The 26,281-nt window shown below is 41.1% G+C and overlaps 1 protein-coding gene across 1 annotated transcript in view; it reads right to left on the bottom strand.

The window, feature by feature from the left end:
• The window catches only part of MMRN1 (multimerin 1), a 40,235-nt gene extending 25,657 nt beyond the window's left edge, over positions 1-14,578 (bottom strand). Inside the window, exon 1 of the mRNA XM_059471283.1 lies at positions 14,004-14,578. Within this exon, the coding sequence (XP_059327266.1) occupies positions 14,004-14,515 (512 nt within the window). The 5' untranslated portion in view covers positions 14,516-14,578. The remainder of the gene's footprint in view (positions 1-14,003) is intronic.
• Between the last annotated feature and the right edge of the window lie 11,703 nt (positions 14,579-26,281).

Below are 26,281 nucleotides of genomic sequence, written 5' to 3'. Positions count from 1 at the left end.
ATGATTAAAAGTACAAATAACATTTTCCACCATATGATATATGATACTTAATTGTGAAAGTTAAACCCATAATTTACAAATAGGAGTAAGTTACAAAAATTAAGTTTGTTTCACTCAAACTGCCAATGTTGTCTTGGGCAATTACTTAGTTTTTGTGATTCAGCAAAGAAAACAAATAATCATTCCTCCATCTCCACATACATTCATATTGCAAATCTGTATTTTAATTTGCAAACATCTGTGGAGCTCCAAGAACAAAGAAGCTCTCCTAGACTGCAGTAATGACAGGTCTTAAAATACACCTCATTTTCCAACTACAGAAAGAGTTTATCCAGAATTCAAAGGATTTTTCAGTGAGGTTTTTAATCATCCACAACTTTCATTTTATGGACAGCCTTTCTAATATTTCTCCCTTGGCCCAGCAATACTATGAGTACAGGTAGACTTTGTTTTCCAGTGCACTGTGAGGTCAAAGCTACACACGGCTCCACACTTGCTTGTGCCTCTGGATGCCCATCCAGAGAAGGCAGTCACATACAAAATGATCAAATTCTATATCATTGCAGCACAGGGGGCCAGAGCTGGTGAGTGCAAGAGGTGGTTTGTTGCTTCTTTTTGAAAAGGTTTCTAAGGAAGTTGCAAGCAAATACAAACTGTTAAATCGGATTTTGAAACTTGGCCACAGTAGAGAATAGAATTAAATCAAAATTATAATGTGAATAATGGCTCAGGACAGATTTGTACAGGGAAATTATGCCACAGAGATATGTTGGTATTCCTTGATTCAGAAGCAGGTAGATAAATGTGTGATTTTCAGAGGCTTTTGGCAAGGTCACTCACCAAAAGATATGGCGGGGGCAGGGGGGAAGCAATCTATTGTATAGTAAGAAGACAGTTCCTGTTATAAATAAATAAGGCATTGAATCAGAGAGATGAAAGACTAGTTTGCTTTTTCAAGAAGCAGTTTATCAACACAATCCCACATTAATCTGTAATAGGCACTATATTAATTAACTAGGAGGGAACTAAGTAAATAGGGGGATGGCAGGGTTATACAGAATTTTAGAAAATCGTTTCGTGCAGTAAAAAAAAGCTCAACTTGAAGAACTGCACAAGTCTCATGATACTGAGTTTCAAATTAAGTAGGTGTCAGAAAAGGGTCTTGTAATGCAGAATCAGTTACAAATACAGGCTTATAGAGATAGTATCACTACATAAAGTAGCTTTCATCAGAGGAAAAAATAATCTTGGAGTCCTTGCTAATGGCTCTCTCAATAGGCCAATTTATTGGCTTGCCTTAACTAAGTAATCAAATGCTTGAAATTATTAGGGAAGGACTGAAGAACAAACAATAATCACCACTGTTCCAGTATGTCAACTCCCTGTTGCTGTATAGGAGTTTATAGCCAGTTTGAACAGAGAATTCAGGTTTGGTCCTACACACTAAAGAGAGGTGGAAAAATGACAAATGAAGAGCAGGAGGGATCTGAAGTCATGGCATTCATTATTCAGTTAGTCTTGTTATGATAAATGGGCATCAAAACAAAACGGGCTTAAAATTAAAGAAGACAAAAATGAAGAGTCAGGCAGCATTTCCATAGTCACAGACTGTGCTGAATTTGGAAGCCAAAAAGGGTTTTAAAAAGCAGTACAACTATTTAATGAAAAAACCATACCAATAGGGTTTTTTAATAATCATTAAATTGCAACTTTAATCTTTGTGTCAGGAAGTCTCCCAGCTGCAGACTGGAAAGCATCCTGAAGAAAGTATTATTGTTTTTCTCCTGGTGGAACAAATGCCTATTTGGCCTAGTGCTGACTTCTTCCATTCATCTTTAACTTAGTGCAGCCTGTCTCAGGATCATGTTATTCCCTTGTCCATGCTAAAACATATTCAATTTTTGACTTGGCATTGTTTCAGTTGTAGGACTGGTGGAGCTGCAAGAACTTCCAAACACTATTTGCATATGAGAACTTCAGGTTCATCTCTCTGTGTTGTGTTTTGCTGCTAACATTTTCTTCCAGTAGTAGTTCTTCTCATGTTTCATGAATACATATATTTACTCCAGATATCATACCTCACTATGGGCTCCTTAGAGTGGAAATCAAAATACAATTAGGACCAGATTAGTTCCATTTACTTAAGTACCATTAGTACAGATTTACAGTATTTCAAACATTAAAAAAAGCACAAAACACAAAATAGTATCAGCATCTGTCCTTAAGTGATTGCTGTTGTCTACTGAGATCCTACCAGTGTATGCACATTAAGCTCAGTAGTGCTGTACTTGGAAAATGATTCCTGAGAAAAAAGCAGGATAAGCCAGAAAGATGCTAAAACTAACAGATTTAATCTCACAATATCTCTACTGCCAATATTGCAGCACTCCCTTTCACAACACACATTGTTTATTTGAGGAATAATGTGCCTCATTTAAAATGGGCTTTTACTGAGTGCCTTTGATCTGATTTTGCTCACTCTCTACTTGCTTGAGAGTTTTCATTAAGATAGTATTTCTTCTTAATTAGGTATAAAAAGGCTGTGCTTTTTTTGATGTTTCCTTTAGGTTCTTACTCCTTTAGTTACTGCCTTTTATCTCTGTGTATTAATTAAAGACTCCATAAATATTTACTAAAATTTAAATGCAGTTATCAAGCACAAGCATAAATATTAGGTATTCTGCTCACTTTCTCTGGGGAAGTCAGAAGCAGCTATATTTGAGAGACATAAAATTGGCAAAAACAAGAGGAAATTTTAGTCTTTCAAGTTTTGCAGAGGAATAATGAAGTTCACTTACCCACTCCTCTAGGTGGGGCATGTAGGTCCTTCACAGTCTCCTGTATCACAGAGACTGGCAGTAGGAACAAATAATGATATTTGAGTTAAAAAGCAGCAGCACAGGGGACTTGATGCCCTTGGAAGCACTGCCAGGAAAATAGCCCTTCCAGGAGGCTTCCCCACTAAGCATCAGGGAGCACAGAGTGGGGCTTCTTCCTAAGGGCAGGGTCAGCCACACCAGCCAGGCACTGACCTCACCAGCAGCAGAGCTACCACGGCACCAGGAACCTGCAGGCAGCAGTGGGGTGGTAGGGACAGGTCAAGGAGCAGCCCAGCAGGGCCCAGGTAAGGAGCCAGGTCCTGGAGACTGCTAAAGGCAAGCATCCTCACAAAGAAAATAACACACCCTCAAGGCTGGGCTTAAGTGGAGTCCTGACACAGGGCCGTGGGTGGAAGCTACAGGTGAGGTTGCTTAGGACCATCAAGGCTTGTTATCCTGCTCAGTGCAGGCATGAGATCTCTTCCCTTTCACAGCTGTGGTGAGAAGGTTCTGTAAATTCATATCCATATGAATTCATCATATGGATTTTTTCCCTCTCATGTATGGTACAGAGATTAAAAAAGAAAAGAAAAGAAAAAATCCTCCCAGCATATGAATGGGATATTAAATATTTCTTAACAAATGCAGGAAGTGATTCTGGGCCAGAATGACACTGATCTATTCAGGAGGAGCTCTGACTAAGCATGGGGATTTGCTTATGATTTAAACTAAGTTATAGAGAACGTAAATATCTAAATTCCTAAATAAATCTTGGCAATTAACTGACGGCATACAAAGTCTGCTCAGAAAACCTCTGAAGCAATAATGCCCTCTCTAGCTGTTATGCAGTACCACATGTGAATTCCTGTTCCACATTAGATCTCTAGGAAGTGAGGAGCTAAAGTCTTGGGCAGCTGGGGGCCAAGCATCCCACCTCTGCAAATAAAGAAACCAAATGCAGGGCTCAGATTTTAAAATCTGGGCTACAGTGAGGCAGGGGTGAGGTTAGCTACTTGGGCCTGTGGCTCCCTAGGCTGCACTTTAACCTTGCATGCAGATCTGAAGCTCACCAGAGAAAGGGATGAAGCAGAAGATGTACAGCAGTATTGTCATTGACAGCCTGTTCTGCAGTGCATGTATTTGGGGTATACATCATAGTTACTGAGAGTCGTTTTACACCTGAGCAAATGGGGTCAATGAAAAGATAAAAGACTGAAAACAGGCATTAAAAAATTGCTAAAGACATGAAAGCACTGGAATATGATTTTCAGTTAAAAAACCAAACAACCCTACCTCCCCCCAAACCTTTAAAAATTCACACTGTTGCTATTATTATTATTATTAGTAGTAGTAGTAGTAGTAGTAGTAGTGTCTAGTTTTGAGGAACAGCTATTGGGACTTACCCATTTGGACATCCCTTCCAAAGGAAAATATGTTACAGTACCAAAAATGTTAAGGGCTATTCTTGTTTTCTAAAGACAGTCTGAACTCAGCCTCTGGTCCCTACCAAAAACATAACTAACTTGAGTAGATTGTTTCCATTTAAAATATTTAACTCATTCTTAATGTACAGGAGTGCAATGTCTGAAGCTGTGGTTCTCACACGGCCCACCAATCTTTGATCAGGCTAAATTGGAGGAAATACTCACAGCAAAAGAGCCCCTGGTGTGACTCATAATTAAGTTTACGCTACCAATGAAATAAGCTCATTAGGAGACGTTAAGAATGTAAATATAATTTTGAAATCAAATTGTCTGAAAAAATGTAGATTTGGAAATATAAGATGAAGTGTGGCGGAAGAACTATGACAGGCTGTGTTAATGCAAAGGCAGAACAGAAGACAACTTATTTGCATAACAGGACTTTAAACCTGAAAATCCTCTTTACCCTCCGTGGAATAATTTATTCCAGATCATCAACACAGGCTTCTTACATGCAGATTTTGTTGAGAGCTGGAGGAGCCTAGTGTCTCTTTTGCATTGAGCCTGATTTCAATCAGGAAAGCTGTATTTAAAAACAAAACAAAACCCTCACAACACACAACAAGAAAGAGCAGTACAAGTCCCCAGCTGGCAAAAAGCCCAAGTGACAGATTTCATCCTCCCCTCGCATGTCTTGGCCAGGAATATGCACTGGTGGCAACGTGTGGGAGAGTCCTCAGGCCTTTGAAGCAGCCTCCTTGATGTGGTATTTGCTGCGGTATTTCCAGCTTTAATCAAACTATTCCTGGCCCAGCTCTGCTCTCGGTGTGGTTTGGCTGTGCCCAAATGTGACATCCCACCCTCAGGGCTGAGGAAGCACCCACACCGAGCAGCAGGGCATGGCAGGAGGGGCAGCATGGAGGCTGTGAGCCCTCAGGGCTGAGGAAGCACCCACACCGAGCAGCAGGGCGAGCTATGAGGAGCAGCATGGAAGCTGTGATCCCGTCTGCTCGGCAGCCTCGGCAGCCAGGGCCCTCTGGGCCTTGGGGCCATTTCCAATTCCAAGTCCTGTGCAGGGAATTGGCCCCAGAGCCCGCCCAGGCGCCTGGAACAAATCGCCACCCATCAGTGGCACCCAGACGCTGCCTTTAAGCCTGTCTGTGGCTTTTGGGATCCTCACCTCCTGTTCGGAGGACACTTAAGCCCGTCTTTGCGCTGTTAAACCCGGTCCTAAGCCGCGATCAGCCGGGCTCAGGCCGGCAGTGCCGGGCACGGCGGGCAGGTGGCGGCCGCAGCCCGCCGAGGTGCCGGCGCTGAGGCACCCGATGCCTCTGAAAAGCGAAGTACAATTTACACCAGTTTTTTTAGGGTCCTTGCAGTCCCCCCTCCACAGCACATTTCTGTTGTAAAGTATTCCCTGGGTCCGTTGCCGAGAAGAAAGCAAACTTTACAAAAACTGCCGACAGCGCCTGTACGTGACTCCTTCTGCCTGCTTGTAAGCACAGATCCTTGTAAGTGGTCCTAAAGCCACTCCAGTGCTAGTCGGGCCACAAAGGGTATAGAATCAGTCATGCCCCCTTCACATCGTACCTGAAAATGACTGATTTTAGTCTGTGAGTAAATTAGATTACCTGGCTTTTAATAGAAATGCTATTCAATCAGCCCAGCTGAACATCACTGACTCATGAAAATGAGATTACTGTGTTGCTGATGGAATACAAAAGGACCCAGAGCTGGAGCTGTTGTCAAAGTTCATGCCCAGCTTGGTGGTTGTGCCTCATTCATGTTGCATGCAGCTTATTTCTATTTCACAGAATAGTTAATGAAATACCTTGATTCTACAACAGTTTTAATTTTATATCGTCCTTTACATCTGAGCAAAGGGGATGCATAAAAATGCTACAAGCATCTAGAACCGGGAGATGCTGGCTTTTCAATTTGCTTTAAACAACCTGCCAAGTTCGGATGAGAAGGATAATGTTGACTGACACAGTGTAAACACTCAGATTGTAAGGATAGCAAGCACCCTCTTAAGGTTCTTTTTTGCTATTGCATGGGAGACTGGCTTTGGCAATTTCCTTTGAATTCCACTAGGTGACCACAGAGACTTCTCACTGTGATATGGTAAATTCTATATCTTTAAGTGAACGTCGGTCATATTTCAAAAATATAAGTCCTATTTTATCATTTCTCATAAGAGAAATTATAAGCTTGAACAAAACCCAGCTAATTCTTTAGGTTCAGGGTCCAGCTTCCTTTGCTCTGAAATGCAGACTCTCAACTGCAATAAAAATTCAGTACTCACTGGGGACTGACCATAAACAAATCAAACTGGAAAATGTGTTTTACAAGCTGGCTGGAATGGAAGAAACTAAAAGATGCATGTGACATGTATTATAAAATAGCAAGTGATAGTGAAATGTGTAATAGCATATGTTTTTATCCCTGAGAAGCAGCTGACTTGTTGACACTGACTGGAGCATTAGGTGTCAAAGATTTGTTTAATGTTTTTTTTTCAGGACACAGTGTCCTGACATTTTGTCCTGTCTATTACAAAACACAAATTCTGCTCTCATCATTCATTTCCTTTTTTTGTATTACAACACTGGAGCCTTGGACTCTGAGCAGCCTCTTTGTTTCATCTGAATTTTTATTTACTGTTTGTTCTCCCTTGTGCTGCAAAAATTAATTCACAATTTCCACTTATCTAGCACTTCTCTAATCTGTTTAAATATTTAAAATGTTCTTTTGTTGCAAATCAGATCACCTCTTTGATACATGATTTTTCACTCCATGTTCAGAGCCCTTTAACACAATCAAACCATTCCAGATAAAATTTAGACTTTGGAGAGGATATCCATTAGTCTCAAATCTTTGAGAATTAAACAGCAAAACACATCCAAAAATGCAGACAAACTGCTCTTTAAAGAGGTCTGGATTCCTTTTTACTTCAGAAATATAAATTTATTTTCCATATTCTAATTGACCCAGAGCACAAAATTCATTAAGGTAGTTCTGGTCTTGTCTACTGTCAGTGCTTTCCAGGTAACCTTCAGTGATATTGGTGTTCACTGCTTTTTTAGTGCTTTTGTGATCTACAGAAAATAGATTCTGCAATATGGCAGTCATGGCTTCTCCACTCTGAGAAATGCTGACAATAAAAAAAAACCTTTGTGAGTGACAAAATAAAAATATAAAAAATAAGATTCATTAAAATTTCAGGGGTGAATTTGTCCTTGTTTATAGGGTTGTTTTGGGCAGCCTGTCTTTTCTTGTTTCCCTTCATTAAATGATTAAAAGCCTTGCCAGTTTCTTTGTATCTGATTTGCCACTTAATCATACAGATACATATCTTTGTGCTGTCCCTGTCTGATCTTATGGGGCTCTTGAACAGAAAGGATCTGAGCCAAAGTCCATGAAATTCAAGGTGATTTTTTTTTCCACAGGCTTTTCCTCACGACCAATGGTGTTGCTTACCAGGAATGGGACACGTATTAGATGCTCTGTATCAAATTTGGCAGAAAAAGTGACATTTGCAACACTTGCACTCTCTATCTGGCAGTACAGATAATGCCTTTGGAAAACACATGGGGACACGCCTTACTGCAGTCCTCTTCTTGCCAAGTCTATTCTAGAATTAGCATCAGTTCTCTAAAATGTTAATTATATTCAGATTTGTAAGAATGCCTATTTTCTCTGCATACCTGAGCAGATGTTTCTGCTGTACCCTAAATTACTATTTGCAGTGGCTAGTAGGTAAATCCTAACCCTGTGTCCAGTGTGGTACAGTAATTCTAATCCATTCACAGGGGTGAAGGGACATTCCAGGGATGGAAAACAGTCTCTTTCCAATCCTTGCTGTTCCCGTGGCAGATGAAACAAAGAACAAGAGCAAGATAAGCATGAGCATTAATACAATAGTTAATGAGACAAATAGAAACCGTCCTTACCATCCTGAAAAAAAAAAATAAATAATCTGTATAGTGATGTCTTTTCTAATCACAGAAAACCTAAACAACAAGACTCTGAGCAGGCTAAGTATTTGTGAATATCTCAAGAACAACTTGGGCTAAGAAGTGCTTTTTCCCCCCATTGCTGTGTTTCCTGTCCTGCTGCAAACAGTCTGTCCTGACTCTACTAGCCATGATTGCTTTGGACTGCTATGGCAGTAACACTGAGCTTAGCATGGGTAGGAAAATTGGATTGTGGGCTTACAGCTGAGCATCAGAAATACATTCAAGGCACTGCTGGAGGAAAATTACTTATTGCAAAGATCTGCATAGCTGTAGTACAACATTCGGAGGACAAAGACTGCTAAACACACCCTGACACAGCCACCAAGGCAACCTCAGGCCTGGGTAAGAGCTTCTTCCTTCCTTCCTTCCTTCCTTCCTTCCTTCCTTCCTTCCTTCCTTCCTTCCTTCCTTCCTTCCTTCCTTCCTTCCTTCCTTCCTTCCTTCCTTCCTTCCTTCCTTCCTTCCTTCCTTCCTTCCTTCCTTCCTTCCTTCCTTCCTTCCTTCCTTCCTTCCTTCCTTCCTTCCTTCCTTCCTTCCTTCCTTCCTTCCTTCCTTCCTTCCTTCCTTCCTTCCTTCCTTCCTTCCTTCCTTCCTTCCTTCCTTCCTTCCTTCCTTCCTTCCTTCCTTCCTTCCTTCCTTCCTTCCTTCCTTCCTTCCTTCCTTCCTTCCTTCCTTCCTTCCTTCCTTCCTTCCTTCCTTCCTTCCTTCCTTCCTTCCTTCCTTCCTTCCTTCCTTCCTTCCTTCCTTCCTTCCTTCCTTCCTTCCTTCCTTCCTTCCTTCCTTCCTTCCTTCCTTCCTTCCTTCCTTCCTTCCTTCCTTCCTTCCTTCCTTCCTTCCTTCCTTCCTTCCTTCCTTCCTTCCTTCCTTCCTTCCTTCCTTCCTTCCTTCCTTCCTTCCTTCCTTCCTTCCTTCCTTCCTTCCTTCCTTCCTTCCTTCCTTCCTTCCTTCCTTCCTTCCTTCCTTCCTTCCTTCCTTCCTTCCTTCCTTCCTTCCTTCCTTCCTTCCTTCCTTCCTTCCTTCCTTCCTTCCTTCCTTCCTTCCTTCCTTCCTTCCTTCCTTCCTTCCTTCCTTCCTTCCTTCCTTCCTTCCTTCCTTCCTTCCTTCCTTCCTTCCTTCCTTCCTTCCTTCCTTCCTTCCTTCCTTCCTTCCTTCCTTCCTTCCTTCCTTCCTTCCTTCCTTCCTTCCTTCCTTCCTTCCTTCCTTCCTTCCTTCCTTCCTTCCTTCCTTCCTTCCTTCCTTCCTTCCTTCCTTCCTTCCTTCCTTCCTTCCTTCCTTCCTTCCTTCCTTCCTTCCTTCCTTCCTTCCTTCCTTCCTTCCTTCCTTCCTTCCTTCCTTCCTTCCTTCCTTCCTTCCTTCCTTCCTTCCTTCCTTCCTTCCTTCCTTCCTTCCTTCCTTCCTTCCTTCCTTCCTTCCTTCCTTCCTTCCTTCCTTCCTTCCTTCCTTCCTTCCTTCCTTCCTTCCTTCCTTCCTTCCTTCCTTCCTTCCTTCCTTCCTTCCTTCCTTCCTTCCTTCCTTCCTTCCTTCCTTCCTTCCTTCCTTCCTTCCTTCCTTCCTTCCTTCCTTCCTTCCTTCCTTCCTTCCTTCCTTCCTTCCTTCCTTCCTTCCTTCCTTCCTTCCTTCCTTCCTTCCTTCCTTCCTTCCTTCCTTCCTTCCTTCCTTCCTTCCTTCCTTCCTTCCTTCCTTCCTTCCTTCCTTCCTTCCTTCCTTCCTTGTCATAGTGAATATACCCAGTGAGGCAGAAACCTAAGCCATGTGTGACTGTATTTTTTGTAAATGCACAGTGATGCAAAATTTAGGAGATCAATTCAAGAATTGTTCTCTCTGCTCCATTAAAAAGTGACATGATGAAAAGAGACTGTGAACCTTGCATTAACTAGGCAGTTAAATCAGGTTTCTACATGCCTCATGTATCTGAACTGTCTGCTGAACTTACCCATTCATTTTAATTTGCCAGTACACTAGATTTCTACCAAGCTGATAAAGGCAAAAGCAATTTCCAGAGAGAAATGCACACGTCTGGTCATGAGAATGAAATATTTCAGCTCTCCTATCACATGTGGCAGCTAAGCAAATCTGTCCCTGGTGCTGACTCTATTAAACCCTTCTGTGCTTAGTAATAAAATATTGTCACCTCAGCACTACCCAAGATAATGGTAAAGGAAGTCTATAAAGACCCTCAGTGGCTTCAAGAGAACTGGAAAAAGTGGAACATACACATAATAAAAGAGTAATGTAGAGCTACTCAGCAATGTGGGGATACTGTGCTTAATTTACAACCTGAAAGAAGGTCTCATGTATTCAGGAGCTGCCTTGGATGGTAATTAATAAAAGCAGGTTCAGAATGAAAAGATGAGTGTGCTGGTCCCAGGACTCCATCTGAGACTTACTCCATTACACCACTATTGTTTAAGCTGCTTCACACAGTGAAATACTGTAATTGTCTCTCTCCACAGGCTGAAAAACATCTATCTCAAATGAATTAAATTGAAAAGAATGTATCATAAATTTTCTTCTTTTACACCCAATTGATACTCAGATTTATGTCACTTAATTTCAGAGAAGTTCTCTCACTCTAGGTTTCCATTATTTTTTTATTCATTGATATGGATTGCATAAAACTTTGAAGATAGGTAGAAATAAGAAAATAAGAATAAAAATGTATATTTGTAAAGATATTAAGTTTCACATTTCAGAGGGTAAGTCAAGTTCATTAATAGGAGTGAATAAATGAATTTTCCTTCAGCTCAGGCCATTCCAGATGTGCTTTCTATGAAGTTTTCTTATCCTCATGAAAGCTTGGGTGCAGACCCTGCCTGAAGGAGGGATCCCTCACCACAGAAAACTCTTCTGCAATGGTTTGAGAGCAGACAGCAACAAATTGTGTTCTCCCACACCTATTCTAAGGTTAATTATAAAATTGTTCCAATGTGAAGGCACAGGATTTAATTACGTTTCTGTGCCAGTGAAGAATGAGGAAGAGATTCATTTTCTTAGAGAAAAAGATATGCCCAATATTTAGCTCTTGTAATAGCACATCAGGATGTGCCAGAGAGAGGTTCAAAGCCTAACCTAGTTCTAGAGTGCATGTGATAAGATATGGGTGAATAATACTGTCCTCACATAACCTAGGGTAGCAACAGAAAGGGAATTATCTTTGTAATTAAGCCATTAAGGCACATAACCTCCTTCAGAAAGGAGTCTTTGGGTAATTAAGTTTCTACAATGGACACATATTGTACCTTCTCGACAATCTGACAGTCTTGCAGACTCTCTAACAAAGTGTATGTATTGGTATTTTAAAATTATAAATGTTTAAAAATAAATGCACATTCTTGTCTTCCTTCTTATTTTCTTTCCTTGTCTCTCACAGATTTCTCTCTATTGTTCCATTTAGAAATATGGAGCCTCCCAACATCAGCATCTCTGCACATATGTTAGCACAATGGGTTGCCATAAAGGATTGCAGAGTCATGCAGCTCCTACAAGGTCACTCAAAAATTCAGGTTGGAGTACAGACTATAATCATGGAGGTGCTTTAATTCAAAGTAAATTCAAAAAGCAAGTTGCTCTTCCAAATTTCCTCAGAGACAGTACACTTTACAGCTGTGGAATCTGCTGTTAAGTCATGCTCTGCTCAGGCTTCAAATGAGTAAAACCTTGAAGAAAACTGTGTCTTATTGGAATTCTTGCAGTGTCTTTTTCACTTTATTTATTTTATTTTTTTTAAGAAAATATATAGGACAGATTATTTAGGGTGTAGTCAATGGCACCCGCACTTAAAAAATAAAAATTTTTGTCTTCTTATGCATATTTTCTCAGCAGTAACTTTTCAGGTGTTTCGCAGTGATTAGTAACAGTCAACACCCTAGACTAGGCATTTTCTCATGTTCTTGCTGAAAAAGAAAAATGAGTCACAAGCAAGTTTATTATTCATCCAGGTCTAATCCATAAGGAAAGAAAGGTGGAACAGTGGAATGACTTAAGTCACAGTCCAGGTCATGGCAAAAGTGGAAGGGAAGTTCAAAACACCACATCTTATTGTAAAAACACTCATATACAGTGGGAAGACAAGTTTTGTAGCACAGGAATCTTATTGTGAAAAGGACTGAGCCACACCAAAAACTGTAGATATTTGCTAGAGAGGGAGAGGCTTTGTAGCTCAGCAGTTTGAGCATGAAAATGGGGAGTCAGCATTCAATTTTATGCTGGGGTTTCATGCTGCTACACAATCCTGTAAATGTGATATGCAATCCTGGTTTTATTGCTAATTGGATCAGTGGACTCCAAAATGCATGTTGCACAGCAGGCTGCTCTTTGACCACTCATGAAATTAGGGGCTGGCAAATACAAGATTTGCTTCTTTTGCCTCTCTGCAGTTGCAATCCTGTGTCATTATGATAAATAAAAAACGTGACCATCTTCACCAGAGACTAATTTTTTGCTACTTGTACTTATATCTCAAGTAAAAGGCAGAAATCTGCTGATTCACAGAGTTTTGCTGAAGATTAATTTAATTGGAACACTGTTCCTGAAGAAAGCTGTGAAAGCTAAAGACCAAGGTTAGCATGTATTGGGATTTATTTCAGTGGAGGTGTAGCTATCAGCACTCATGTAAAAAGAGACTCCATGTAACTCAGGTGAACTCAGACATTCTGCCAAACACTGTGGTGAGGTGGTGTAACAGATGACTTTCAGAACTTGAGGAGTATGCTAGGAAAGCTGTCTGGGAAACACAGCTCCTTTACTGGGCTCTGTCTTCCAAGCAAAGGACTCCTTTCCTTTGGGTCCTTATGCATTATTTTCCTTACACACCATCCAAAACATGCTCAGGTGAATGGGAATCTTTTCTTTCACCTGAAGGAACATTAACTCCCAGCCACACACAGCAAGAAAATTATAGGAGTGATGATTTTGGATGCTACTACACGGGAAAGTAGTAACAAAAGAAGAAATCTATATTCTGAAAGCTCACTCTCCATAAATACTATGTAAAGCAACCATTCCTTTGCATCTTTCATTTTCTACCAGTATCTGATTATATATCAGCCATTAAGGGAAACTTGCAATATCTGCAAAGTCAGTGTTGATATCCCCATTGAGAACTGAAGACACTGGGGAACAAAGAAAATAATTGAGTGTTCCAGAACTATAAAACTAGGCAGTGCAATTTGATATACTCTATTATGCACAGCTATTGTGTATTAAGTTATAGAGCTCTGAATGCACATTCATCTCCAACACAACTTTTCCTAAGTTTTTTATCACAGAATAGGATGTTTCAAATTGTCAGGCATTGATGCATTTTGTACATTTAATTGCTTGTATTTTCAATTTAGTGGAGAAATTTACAAACACAATATTTTTTAATAGATTCAAAATGAAATAGTGCATTTGCAATTTCTTCTATCCATGAGAAAAAGAAGAAAAAAAAATCAACAGTTGTTTACTGTGCATAAAACAGGGGGCCATTTATTGTAGTCCTTTCCTACCCATATATGATAATGACTTCCCTGTTGATTTTGAGATAACCACCCTAAGGAATAAAACATTGCAGCATTTACTCTGTTAGAAATGTTACAATGCTTTTGCCTGAGTAAATGCTGCCAGTTCGGTCCCTTGCTTGTTTTAGATTGTCTTTTTTAAGGTCAAAAATAATTTTACTGAAATTGCTAGGATTTTGCCAATTGTGCCACTGGAAACAGGAAAATAAGCAGTACATAGGACAAGAAAAAAAACACTTAGCTTACTTTCCCCTGGTAGTTTCAAAGCCGGATGCTTTGGAGTTGGCATCCTGCTGGCTCCTGGTGATACCAGTGCTGTGAGAGGATCTGTTCCCTGTAGCTGTATCCAGGCTTGCAGTGAGCCCTTGAAGCAGAGGGATCTCTCCAGCAGTGCTTTGTAGGGTCCCTTTGCTGTGAGATGAGCTCCCCATCTCGTCTCTGCCAGAGTCACCATCACTGTGTCCATTTGACTGACTTGCAGGGGTAGACATTGTAGGACTGGAAGTTTTCTTCACTGCTGTCATTCCCAGTGTCTCGCCTGCAGATGCAAAAGGAGGTCCCTGTGAGGTGCTTGCTTTGGCAGCTTGAATTTCAGAGTGGGGTGACTCCCTAATCGTGGTCAGAGATAGAGTTGAGTCTGAGTGACTTGTCTGGGTTTCATCGCCTTGTCCTGTGGTCCAGAGCTTTCCCAGAGTGCTGAATCCAGTGCTGCCTGTCTGTAAGTGCAACAGGAGCAGCAAGAAAATGATCTCTTTCATTCTGATGGTTTGTAAATGCTACAAGTTATCTCACATTTATTTCCTAAACAAGAAATCCTGTAACTTCTGTCTCCTCCTGGGCTGCTGCTCAGATAGTGAGCCTAGCCAGAGGATGCCCTGAGAAGCTTTATTTCTGTAGAAAGGAAACAGGTTTTGGTGTTTCAAAACTGACTGAGGAAGCCTGGTTTCCTGTTTCTGTGGATCCCTCTGCAACCTGTGACCCTTTGGAGAGCAGGACCCTGGCAGCCTATGTGGGAGGAAAAATAGAAGTCTGCAGAAGGCACAGGATAAAGATTAATGGTGTGATAGAAATGTGGAAAAATATGTACTGTGAAGTAATCCTGAGGGATAAAAACTGAAATTGTTAGTTATTTTTCCTTTCACATGTACATGTACAGAACAAGTGACTTATCACATGTGCCCTTTGGATGGTTATGACCTTGTTATTGGAAAAAGAGTTGACAAAACTGGTGTGCTACAAAAAGCTGAACATTTGCTACACCTTCTCTTTTTTCTCACATGAACATTTACACACATTGATGCTAATGGTGCAGAGATAAGGAAGAGGTTCACACTGTACCCACCAGTGATGTCCATGCCTGGAGATATTCAAAACCTGACCCAAAACTCAAAGACAAGACCCTGAGCAATATGATCTCAGCCCTGCTTAGAGTTGGGTTTTGGACCAGATGACCTTTGGATGTCCTTTCCAGTCTATATCACTCTATGAAATTACGCTTAGTAGCTGCAAGGTTGAACACTGCAGCCAGAAAAGAGGAGATGAAAGCTTTCCTCCTCTTCTGCCATTCTCCAGCTTTCTAAGAGCAAGGCTGCTTAGTTTCTTGCTGAAGGAAAAGAAAGAGAAAAGGTAATTGCTGTAGAAATTGCATAGAGAAGTACAACATGAAATTTCAAAGTGGGTACAAAGCAGCAACAGAATAGACCTGCCAGGAACCATATAGATCTGAGAGGCCATTGCACATCAGTTCAAAAAGCCTCTGGCCGCTGACACAAGTGCTGTACTAAGGTCTATGGACAAGACATCCCTGAAAGCAAGCTCACACACCTGCAAACAGAACAGCATCTTCTGGGTGTGCTTCATGTCATTTGAGGATCACCTTTTCTCAAAATCCCCATTTCATGGAAATCTGATGACTAACAGGGGCACAGGGGAGAAGCTGGTAAATTCTTTGCACGTTTTTCAGAAAATACTTTTGAAAAAACCCCAACCCCAAACCAATAAACTCATAAGCAAAACACCAGACATGGGGGATAAACCACCAGCTCTTTTTTCAGTCAAATAAATCTCTGTGATTTTTTTTGCTGTTTAGAAGGTTTGGATAACAGTGTCTTGCTTTCAGTTTCCATGTGAAAAAGTTTAGGTGTGCTAAAGGGTTGGGATTTCCCTCTTTTATGGCATATTTTTCTGTTTTATTGTCTTGGAAAGCACGGGTTTCTACTGTGTAAGTAAACCAGATGCAATTTTACGATACAATGTACTAGAAAAGATATGCAATGCAGTTGTGCTTTCTTTTGGAGACTATTTCCCCTCTCTTTTTTCTTACTCATAGTGAAATCTGTACATGACCTTTGAATGTAGGACACAGGAGGCAATCTAATGAGCAATTTAATTTAAAGACAAACACAAGCAATTTGATGCGAGTGCTTATCTTTTTGAGCTTAATATTTGAGATTTTGAATTAGTACAATTACATGAATTAGCATTTAGCATCCCATATTTTTTAGAAATCCCAAGACAAAATGAATGGTAAATAAGTGTTGACTGTATATGCAACTTAAATGCAAGCTGACTTTAATAAAAAAATATTGCAGGTACATACTGCATTTATGATGCATATGGGTGCCTAATAGCAAAAAAAGCTTGGATTCTGCTTTGTGTCACTTCATTGCAAGTGTTAATTCTGCCTCTAAATTCAGAGAAATGACTGCAGATTTTCACTGGTGCAGAAAATAGTAATGCAGAAGAGTCTGGCTTTTGGTGATTGGTAAATTTCACTATAGCAGCATTTATTTCCCTGTCTGAATACTCCAAAATGAAAATTTATTGGTTATATTGCTTCATTAGCACATGCCTGGGCTTTAAATGAAAAGATAAAATTGCTTGACGACTGCTTTTATTTAGCAAAACAATCTTGGCACTGTAAGAAACTCATGATATCCCTTTTCAGATTGTTGTATGCTGGATCTGAATCCCAAGTTCATTATAAGTCTTATTTCAGCATTAGTTCACATCCAAGTCCTGCTCGTCTTGATGTAAACTGAACTCAGGAAAAGATCAGCACTTGGATGCCTGTGGTGAACTCAGGACTAGATTCAAAATTATCCTGAAAACTCCCACTCAAAATGCTGCCCACTCCTGTAAGCATAAATCCATAGATGCCACATTTTTTGTATTAGTTGTGTATTCATGTTACTGAAATCACTGCATGCTGGGCTGGCCTCATGGGCTTTTCTTGGAAATTTTAAAAATTCAGCTTGGACCAGAAGCTGGATCTCAATATTCCAATCCATATTAAGTGTCCAAGATTCTGAAGTCTACACTCATACGTGCTGCTGAACACACATTCTTTCACTCCATGAGTTTTAACTCTATAGGTATTGGCACATTCAGCAGGAGCTGTTGAGAGCCTCTCATCTCCTGTGAGAGCACAAGATGGTAAAAGATGCAGTTTTCTGGGAGGTGGAAATGGATTGTGAAGATGCAAATGCACTCCTAGGGTTGTCACATTGCAGTCACCAAGCTGCATTATATAAAAGAGCAGTACCCTTCTGCTAACAGAAGAGTTATCCCTGTTCTGTACTGCAGAAGAACACAATTTATTTTCAGGGTCACAGCTGTGGTTCTTCAGACAAGGTGAGTTACTCATGGTTGAGTGAGCTGACCAAAGAGTGTGATTTTAGAAACACTTTTATATTTTACGTCTGCTAACGGCACACACTCAACACTGTGACTTCAGACAAATCCCTGAACATCTCATTGCATAACCTGAACCACCTTCAGTAACTTTCAACTCTCCCCAAGCACTGTGAGGAGAGCATCAGCTTTGCTCTCCCCACAGTTACCAGACTGCATAGCCACCTTGGCAGAGTTACTGTTGATCCTCCAGATTATTTAACAACTTCAATAAGATCACCATGGCTACACAGCCACGGTCTGTCATCCTCATTCTTCAGGCTTCACCAGTAGAAAACCTATTCCCAGTCTTAGCCAGAGCAGTCTGAATCCATAGGGATTTGTTACCCCAGAGCTATTCAGGCCAAGGACTGGACAGCCACATCATGTCTCTCCTCTACCTCTGCTGGCAGCTACAACATCTGTAAAACATTGCTCATTCAGTGGGCTTTCTGTCTGCTCAGCACCTGGGGTCAAAAGTGATATGGTAAAAAATGAGAGTTTCTATGCCAGTGTTGTGATTTAACCCCAGCCAGCAATCAAACCCCACGCAGATTACTCAATCCTTCACCAGTAGGATCAGGAAGAAAATCAGAAAGGCAAGAGGTTGAAAACTCATGTGTTGAAATACAGACAGTTCACTAGGAAAAGCAAAAGCTAAGCAGCAAGCAAAGCAGAACAAAGAGTTGATTCAATGCTTCCCATGGGCAGGCAGGTGTTCAGGCACCTCCAGAGAGCAGGGCCCTGTCACATGTAATGGTTATTTGGGAACGCAGATGCCATCACTCCAAACATCCCCTCCCCTTCCTCCTTTTCCCCCCCACTCTATACACTGAGCATAATGCCATATGGTGTGGAATAGCCCTTTGGCGTCAACTGTCCCAGCTGTGGCTCCTCCCAACCTTCCACACACCCCAAAATTCCCTGCCAGTGCAGCAGCACAAAAAGCAGAAAAGGCCTTAGCTCTGTGCAAGCCCTGCTCAGCAATAACACAAGCATCTCAATATGATCAGCCCTGTGTTCAGCACAAATCCAAAACACAGCCACACACCAGCCACTAGGAAAAATTTTAAGTCTACCCCAGCCAAAAACAGTGAGAAAGATGTTATTGAATAGCTCTTTATTCCACTAGTGTGCTTACTGCTGGGAGAATTTTGCTTTCCCTTGCTCCAGATCAAACACACTTGTATTTGACATAAATTCTCACATTTCCTGCAATGCCTCTTGGTACCAGTTGAATGGTCCAGTGAAAAAATCACTTTGCTTTTCTCTCTCATATGCAGATGCACAGGGCAGCACTTAAGACAGGAAAATAGGTATCTCAGGATAAGGAAGAAGAAATCACTTCTGTAGACAGTCTGCAATGATTCAGAAAATTCTTATCAGGTTATGAAGAGTTATGAAGAGCTTTAAATACCTCTATATCAAAAGAGAAACTACCTTTTCTTGTTATAATGTTTCCTCTGTAAGGTCCAAAAATATGCTGAAGACTACTGAGCAATACCCATACTTATTGTTTGGCTTGGTTTTAGTTTTAGGGTTTTTTTATTTAAGAGCTCATATCCAATGTGTACGGCTGGTTAGCACAAATTAAAAGCATACATTACAAAATATGTAATCAGACTTCAGGTGGCCACATTTTACAAATTAAAGCCATTGTATATTTAACATTTCCATATGTCTATCCAGGAAGTTCAAATTTTACATCTAAAATAAGATTCAATGAATCAGCGAGATTTCTTTAGGTTTGTTCTGATTACATAATACAGACCACTGTGTTCTTCTCAAAAAAATAATTCCTTTGAATTCTAGCTTGCTCAGGACAGTAGTAACAGGAGAAATCATTACTTTATGTACAAAGGACATGGCAGCAGAAGGATTTTCCAGTAAAAGGTCAGGATGAGAAGTTTGCATGGTTACATCATGAGTGTTTCTAAAGGCTCAGCTGTGATTGGGATCCAGCTAAGGCAGAGAGTCCTATTCCATCCCTAGCAACACTCTTGATCAAACTAAGCACACAAAATATTCTAGTGTATCTGATTATACCTTTGCTGAAGTATCATGTACTAGCTGTGTTTTGAAAGTGTATTCCAATATATTCTTTTCCTTTGCCCATGGGCACATTTTTAGCCTTCAGAGACATTTATGTATTATTTTACTTGGGAGGAGCAGCAGCTGATGAAGGAGATTGCTGTCTGCTTTGCTCTAACTTCAGCCTATCCCTATGGCAAAGCTTATATCAGATAAATGGCAACTGGCAATCATCTAGTTGCTTTAAAAAAAAACCCTCAGTGAGCTGTTCTTAGCACTTCCCTTCTGACCTTGATAGGTAAATAAATCAAAGAACACTAGGTTTTTCCTAGAACAAAAGAAATAACTTAGTGGTTCAGAGATCTCACTTTGGCCCTTTTTTTCCACAGCATTGCCTCCCAGGTGTGATGAAGCCACTGGTCTTTAATGACAATTGCAGCCTCTTTTACCAGCCTCAGGGTGATGTTGCTAAAAAACAGTTTAGCTGAGGTAATGCTTACACTATTCTGGAGACCAAACCATTCCCATGAGCCAGGAAATCAGCAACAGACCTAGGGAAACAGCAGCTACCTTCAGAGGCTTTAAATCCAACACTAAGAAAAGCTTGGCTTTATCTTCAAGAAAATGTGGCAAGCTGGGGACTAAGTAATGATGCCTGAAGGACAGGAAGTTCCTGGATGCACTTTTCATCTGCCTGATAGTGTGGATTTCCCACCCATGTCTGCTACTGACAAAGATTCTTAGCAACACCCTGTGAAATACAAACCTGTGCTACTGACAAGCTCCCATACTAGCTCATTCCCCAATGTATCCATCAATGACATTCTGTGGAAACTAGAAGGGGGCCAGGAATGTGGCAAAAGACCAGAGGAGCAAAAGTTTCCTCTGCTGGAAGCACACACCCATGTCTATGCTGGGCTGCTCTCCTGCAGCTGAAGGCAGCTCCATGTAGTGATCAACCCTCCTGAATAGCAGTGCTGTAAGTGACTGGAAAAGCAGCATTTCCCTGAACTCTGGGAGCAGGCAAACCCCTTGGCATTCCTTAAGGGCAGGTGCTGGGAATTCTTCTGGAGTGGGTACCATACTTGTTTGGTAGAGTCTAGGGCTAAGAGATTGCATTGAACATGTTTATGTCTCTCCTTCGGCAAAAATAGTTGCTTCCTTTTATTGCCATCAGTAGGGATGAGAAGGGAAAGTGGGATGCTTCCACTACACCTTTGGTAGCAAAAAGAACAGAATAAAGAAGGGAATGAGAGGTGACTGAAGAGGAACAGGGCATCCCAAGGAAGAATACTGGTAAGAGGCAAAAACCAGAGAGATGATGACGAAAAAAGTAGTGACAGCTCTGGAAAGGGAACCCTGTGCTAAAATTTGAGTTTGTTACATCCATTAAGCTTTCTTAGACCCTGGAAGTGCTTTTAATGTCGAGTTTTTCCTGGTATGTGTGAAACAAAAAGCTTCCAAAAGTAGAATACCATAATTAGGCCTGAACTGCTTTGGACAAGGAGATGTCCAAAGAAGTCCCTTTCCTTCCTTATACAGCATACCTCTGCTAGGATGTAAAGAAACAGGCAAAAGTGTAAATAAAATATGCATCAAGGCTGCTCCTGGCCTCACAAAAAAATGAGGTGAGTGTCGAGTGAGGTGAGATCCTTTTTCACTCTTTCCACTTCATTCCTTATATTTCCTGAATATAGTAAAGGAAACCTACGACGTTTCAAAAGTAGCAGCCAGAAATGACCCATCATCACCCAGCTAATGAAACTGGAGGGTCTGTCAAGCTGCATGAGGAGCAGCCTACTTTTAGCCAGTTTGCTATAACTGCATTCTGCAGAAATCAGACTGGAGTGATAGTTGATATTCCTCCCATCACTTTGTTTCTTAAAACTGCTGTTTCCATGGCAAATACACAGACTTGGATTTCTACAATCACGCTCTTTTGACACTTTTCTTGTAGGTATGCATTTCATGGGAAAATATCTTCTCCCTGCAAGCAGCTCAGTCTGGAGTGAGAGTCATAGATCCTTAAAAGGACAGTGAGAACCCATTTGCTTATTTCTAAGGAGGATGAACGTTGTCTAAGTTATGCTAAGAAAAAGACTTTATGGATCCAATCAAGATAAAAAGCTGCATGTGATTTCCTAAGACTACAGGAGTTCTGCTCATGATGTTTTGTTTTTCTGCATTTTGCTTTTCTGAGACATCTCTGGGTCAATTTCATTTTAGTCATTCTATACACAGAATTCCTTTTTCCAGCAGTGAGGCCCCAGCATTGCAACTGGTAGCACACAGCCATTAGGTTCTTCCATTACTCATGAGCTATGGCCTGCTGCCAAACTCTGCCTGGAATATTTGGAAAGGCTTACTGGGATAGAAACCTAAAAGGGAAGGTGATAATACAGCTGTAGACATTTCAGTACACATAAATTTAAGTTAATGCATAATTCTGTCTCCTAATTTTTGCTGCTGTGCTTGAAATTTTTCCAGGTTTGGTTGGATACATGACTGGAGCTTGTTGCTGTGCATAGTTCATAGGGTGAGTGTATGAAATGCACATGAATAAAAATGTCAGTCTCTAGCTTTTGTAGTGACCATGGTGTTCTAATTCAGTAGGATAAGAAATTTGGTTTTCTGGGTGTTTTCCAGCTGGCATCTCAGTGGTTTGGAGTGTACTGTGTAGGATATGGTAGTGTCTTATTTCCCTCAGATATGACTGTGGGGTAAGTTGACTCACAGAACAAAACCAGTTCTTGTCAAGTATCTCCAAAGACTGGAGCAGTCTGGGGGCAGACAGTTTTGTCCTGGATTTGCAAGTGGGTTTACAAATGAATAGGTTTGGAAGAAGAGCTAAGGATGTGGAATATCTATACAAGAGAATAACCTGATTTGAAATGACTGGCTGGAGCCAATTTCCAACACTGATTTAACCTGCTCAGTTTCTCTTATAGAATTGCTTCATCATGTTGTTCTCCTTTTCACCCTTCTTAAAGAGATACTTGGGGATTTATAGTCCTCAAGACCTCATTTGAAGGTAGGGCAAATTTTCTCCAGATTGACCAATGATTATGTATTTTAATTTTCCAGTCAGAAAATGGTATATAAGCATGGGAGAAGCCAAGGATTTGTCAGAAAAGAGATTCCAAACCAGCTCAAATTTACTCTTCAATGTAGCCTTTAACACAAGTATTTCAAAATTATCCTTTTCACCCAGACTTAAAACCTCACATTTAGCTACTCTGTGGATTGCTACTATATGAAGCTACATTTTGTTTTACTGGAAAACTCAATAATAAGCAAAACAAGTCTACATTAAAGGCTTCTCAAAATCCTCTGACTGTGCAACAGAAGAATGTAGCTCCAAGCTCTAGGAGTGAGTCCTCTGCTATTTACAAAGCAGCTTTTTCTATCATACAGAAAATAAATTTGAGAGAGTTTTCTCTGGCTCACATGATTAATTCTATTCCTAGAAAATTAGTTAGCAGCCTTGACATGCCCTGGGAGAAAAACAAAAGGAAGGCAACATGAACTTCTGTGTGTAATCTTCTATTTGAGCAAATGTAGATTATTTGTAGTGACTAATTTTTCCCTTGGAACAAAAAAGTGAACGAGGGTTGAGTAATGTGTGATGCAACGGTTGCCACAGCTGGGAGTTTAGAGTTGGACTGGAGCCTGAAGTGGCTTCATTTAGAAAATAGTTTTGAGAGCAAGTACTAAATCTAAATATATGCATGTGTTCTCATGTCTAGCAGCCATGACACAGTAAGTACCAAATGAGAGCTTGGGTTGGAAAGGTGTTTGAAGGATTTCTTACCTGGACCAGTAAGAGGAAGACTGGAGATTAAGACACAGGGGGTCAGAACAGGCAATAAAGGCCACCAGCAAATTATTCCAATTGGAAGAGCTGCAAAACCTTGTACGAAGTCTATAAACATGATTTCTTCCTTCCCAAACTGCCTTCTTTGGCAGGAGCTTTAAAGCACAGGGAAAGGATTGTATCAGCAAACCCATGATTTAGCACTGGTCAATCGTTAGAAAGAAGATACAAATAGGTTTCTTTTTTTTTTTTTTTTAAGGAAAGCAGCCTATATATGTTATATACTAATTCTCTGCTCTCTTCCCACTAGAACTGGTTATAGCCAGTTCTAGTGGGAAGAGAGCAAAGAATTATTATATAACACATGCTAAGCTCACAAATGAAGGTGTAACATGACAGACCAAAGGAAAAAGAGCAGAACGTAGATGCTCTTATCAAATATAATATCAATCTCAGCCACCAGTCCTGGTTTGAGAAGGAGGAATCAATATCCCATTCTTCCCAGGGAAGAGATGCTGACTGTGCTCTGACTCCCTGCCTGGCCTGAAGGTATCAGCCTTCATACCCAGAGGGGCAGTGCAAGGGTGAACACAATATCAGAGAAAAGGGATAGGTTTTAGGAAGTCTGTGTAAATGTCATTTTTAACTGTATTTCATTTGAACTATGTAAGTATCATTGTTTCTGCGACAAAAATAATTATTTCAGTCCATGGCTTGGACTTTCATTAAACTAAATGAAATGGTTTTGCATTTAAGGTGTGTTCCCCTTTTTGCTCATGAATTTGGAGTATCATGGTGGAGGATTCAGGCAATGTAATCTTTAATATGAATGCATCAAACTGCAGAGCAGAATCTGTACTGTGAGTAGCAGAGGAAAACCCATCAGTGTGTGTTACAGTCCAGGACAAGCCTTGCCAGTAACCTGGGCCACTCACCAGGGGTGTTTCCAATAACTGGAGGGGGAGTTTCACTGGATTAATTTCTGTAAAAAGGCTCACTGTCAATGACAGGCAATTCTGGTGAAAAGACAAAGAAAATGTAATAGAACGGGGCAGGCCAGGCTGTGCCTGGCTTCCTGTGAAGCTCCATGGTTCCATAAAATGGGTTGCATGGTTTGCTAGGAAATGCAGACTTCACAAATTTATGAGGCACAGTAAAATGAAATGATTGATAGCTTATTCCTCGCTTTTCAAGCTGCTTGAACTGAGCAACACATTTTCCTGTCATGTGGTGGGCTGGGGCCTAAGATGAGTGCTTATGTTTGCATGCAAGCTGTGCTTACCCTCTGCAGCAATAAAATTTTCTTTATGAGCCCCAATTTCCATTTCTACATGTTTCCAGTTGTTTTGCCACTGCCAGCTACATTTACTGAGTTTGAAACAGCCCTAACTGATAAATTTGTGAGTCAGAGGGGTGGAAAATACAGCTTTAGCTTAGGATGGTGGCAGTTACTGTGCAAGAAAATATGTATATTTAGTGTAGCTGCCTAAAGCCTTCCTAAAGCCACTAAGCAAGGCATTGTAGGGTACATAGAAGAATATGGGAACACCTGACTGAAGGTGCATCATGGTGCTGACATGTTAACCCACAGTGGCAAGCATGTAATAATTCTATTTTAACAGACAGAATCTGCGTATGCTCCCTTTAGTGTGCACCAGCATTCAGCCTCGCTCCTGTCTAGATCAAGTGTGGGGTGGCAGAGAACCATGGCTCCCCCATCTTGAGTGCTGGATCTCCTTCTTAGGCCCACCAGAAAAGTAGTGGAGAGGCTGGGAAGTGACTAGGGACCCTCTTTTCTGGGTTGACCAGGTTATATTTCCATGGGTTTTTCCCCCATTTTGTTATCATGATTTTAAGTTGGTAAAAGAGCAATGAACAGTCTGTTTACTCAGAGAAGGAGAAGGATTCTGAGATTCTCAAGGGGAATCTCAGAAGGACAAGTTGCTCTGTATTACTGGTATGTTCCCAAGGGAATTTTGAACTCACCCTCAGCTATGAGAACAGCTATGAGGTTCTGTACATGGGAGGCCAGCCAAAGGATGAAGAGGTTGAAGGCTCAGTTACTAGTCAGAAAAGTTACAATCAGAAAGGTCAACACCCTCTATTACACCCACTTCCAAGAGGAAGAAGGGTGTAAAAAAAAAAAACAAGAAAAAAATAAAGTAAAAAGAAAAAGAAAGATGAAGTTGTAGGGGATTTCCTTTCTAAGAGGGCCCAATAAGCCAACCTGGCCCGACCCATGGGAGCATCTGCTGCCTCCTTGGGACCTGAGTCAAGGATGACACCAAGAAAATTTCTAGCCTTGTGCAGCCCTCAGAGTACACCAATACTGATCTCCTACACAGGGGACAATGAAATGCCAATATGCAGTCCAAGTGCCAGCAAAACAGGACTTCAGGGCCTTGGGACATTTGGAAAGGAAAAAGTGGCACAAGTTATATTCTCTTCCAGATTTCCAGTGGAAGGCAGCAACACTGAAAAAAACAGATGGGCTGAGTCTGCTAATACCTGGCTAAATGGCTGGTCAATATTTTGGGGGTTTTGACAGTGGAATGGCCTGCATAGCACCAGGCATACTGGCATGAGATGCGAGTCCCCTTTCTCAGCAAGAGAGGACAGTCTTTGCTCAGGAACCAGCAGGAATTGGCAGAGCTTTAAAGTATATGTGCTAGGGGAGTGACAGAAGTGGCACACAACAATGTCAGGGCTGTTCCTGGGGTGATATGCAAAGGTTAGAGGGACAGGGTACCAGAGAGACCCCTCTGCCAGGGACTCTGCAATGTGAGAGCCACACTGGAGCACTCTTCCAGTCTTACAGGGATGAGTAAGGCATTCCTTAGGTAAAGAACCAACAGGGAAACAAAAAATGCCAACAGGGAAACACCAGGGAAATAAGGGAATTAAGGGGTGCTTCTCTAAAAAGGTGACACAGCCAGCAGCCCAGCTGAGGTGTCCTTACACTAAAGCATGAAGCACAGGAACAAACAGGAGGAATTTGTTGTATTCA

This window comes from Ammospiza nelsoni, chromosome 4, assembly GCF_027579445.1.
Source record: "Ammospiza nelsoni isolate bAmmNel1 chromosome 4, bAmmNel1.pri, whole genome shotgun sequence".
In the NCBI taxonomy this organism is placed as follows: Eukaryota; Metazoa; Chordata; class Aves; order Passeriformes; family Passerellidae; genus Ammospiza; species Ammospiza nelsoni.
The sequence above is the reverse complement of the archived record's forward strand: the minus strand, read 5'-3'. Positions and strand labels throughout refer to the sequence as shown.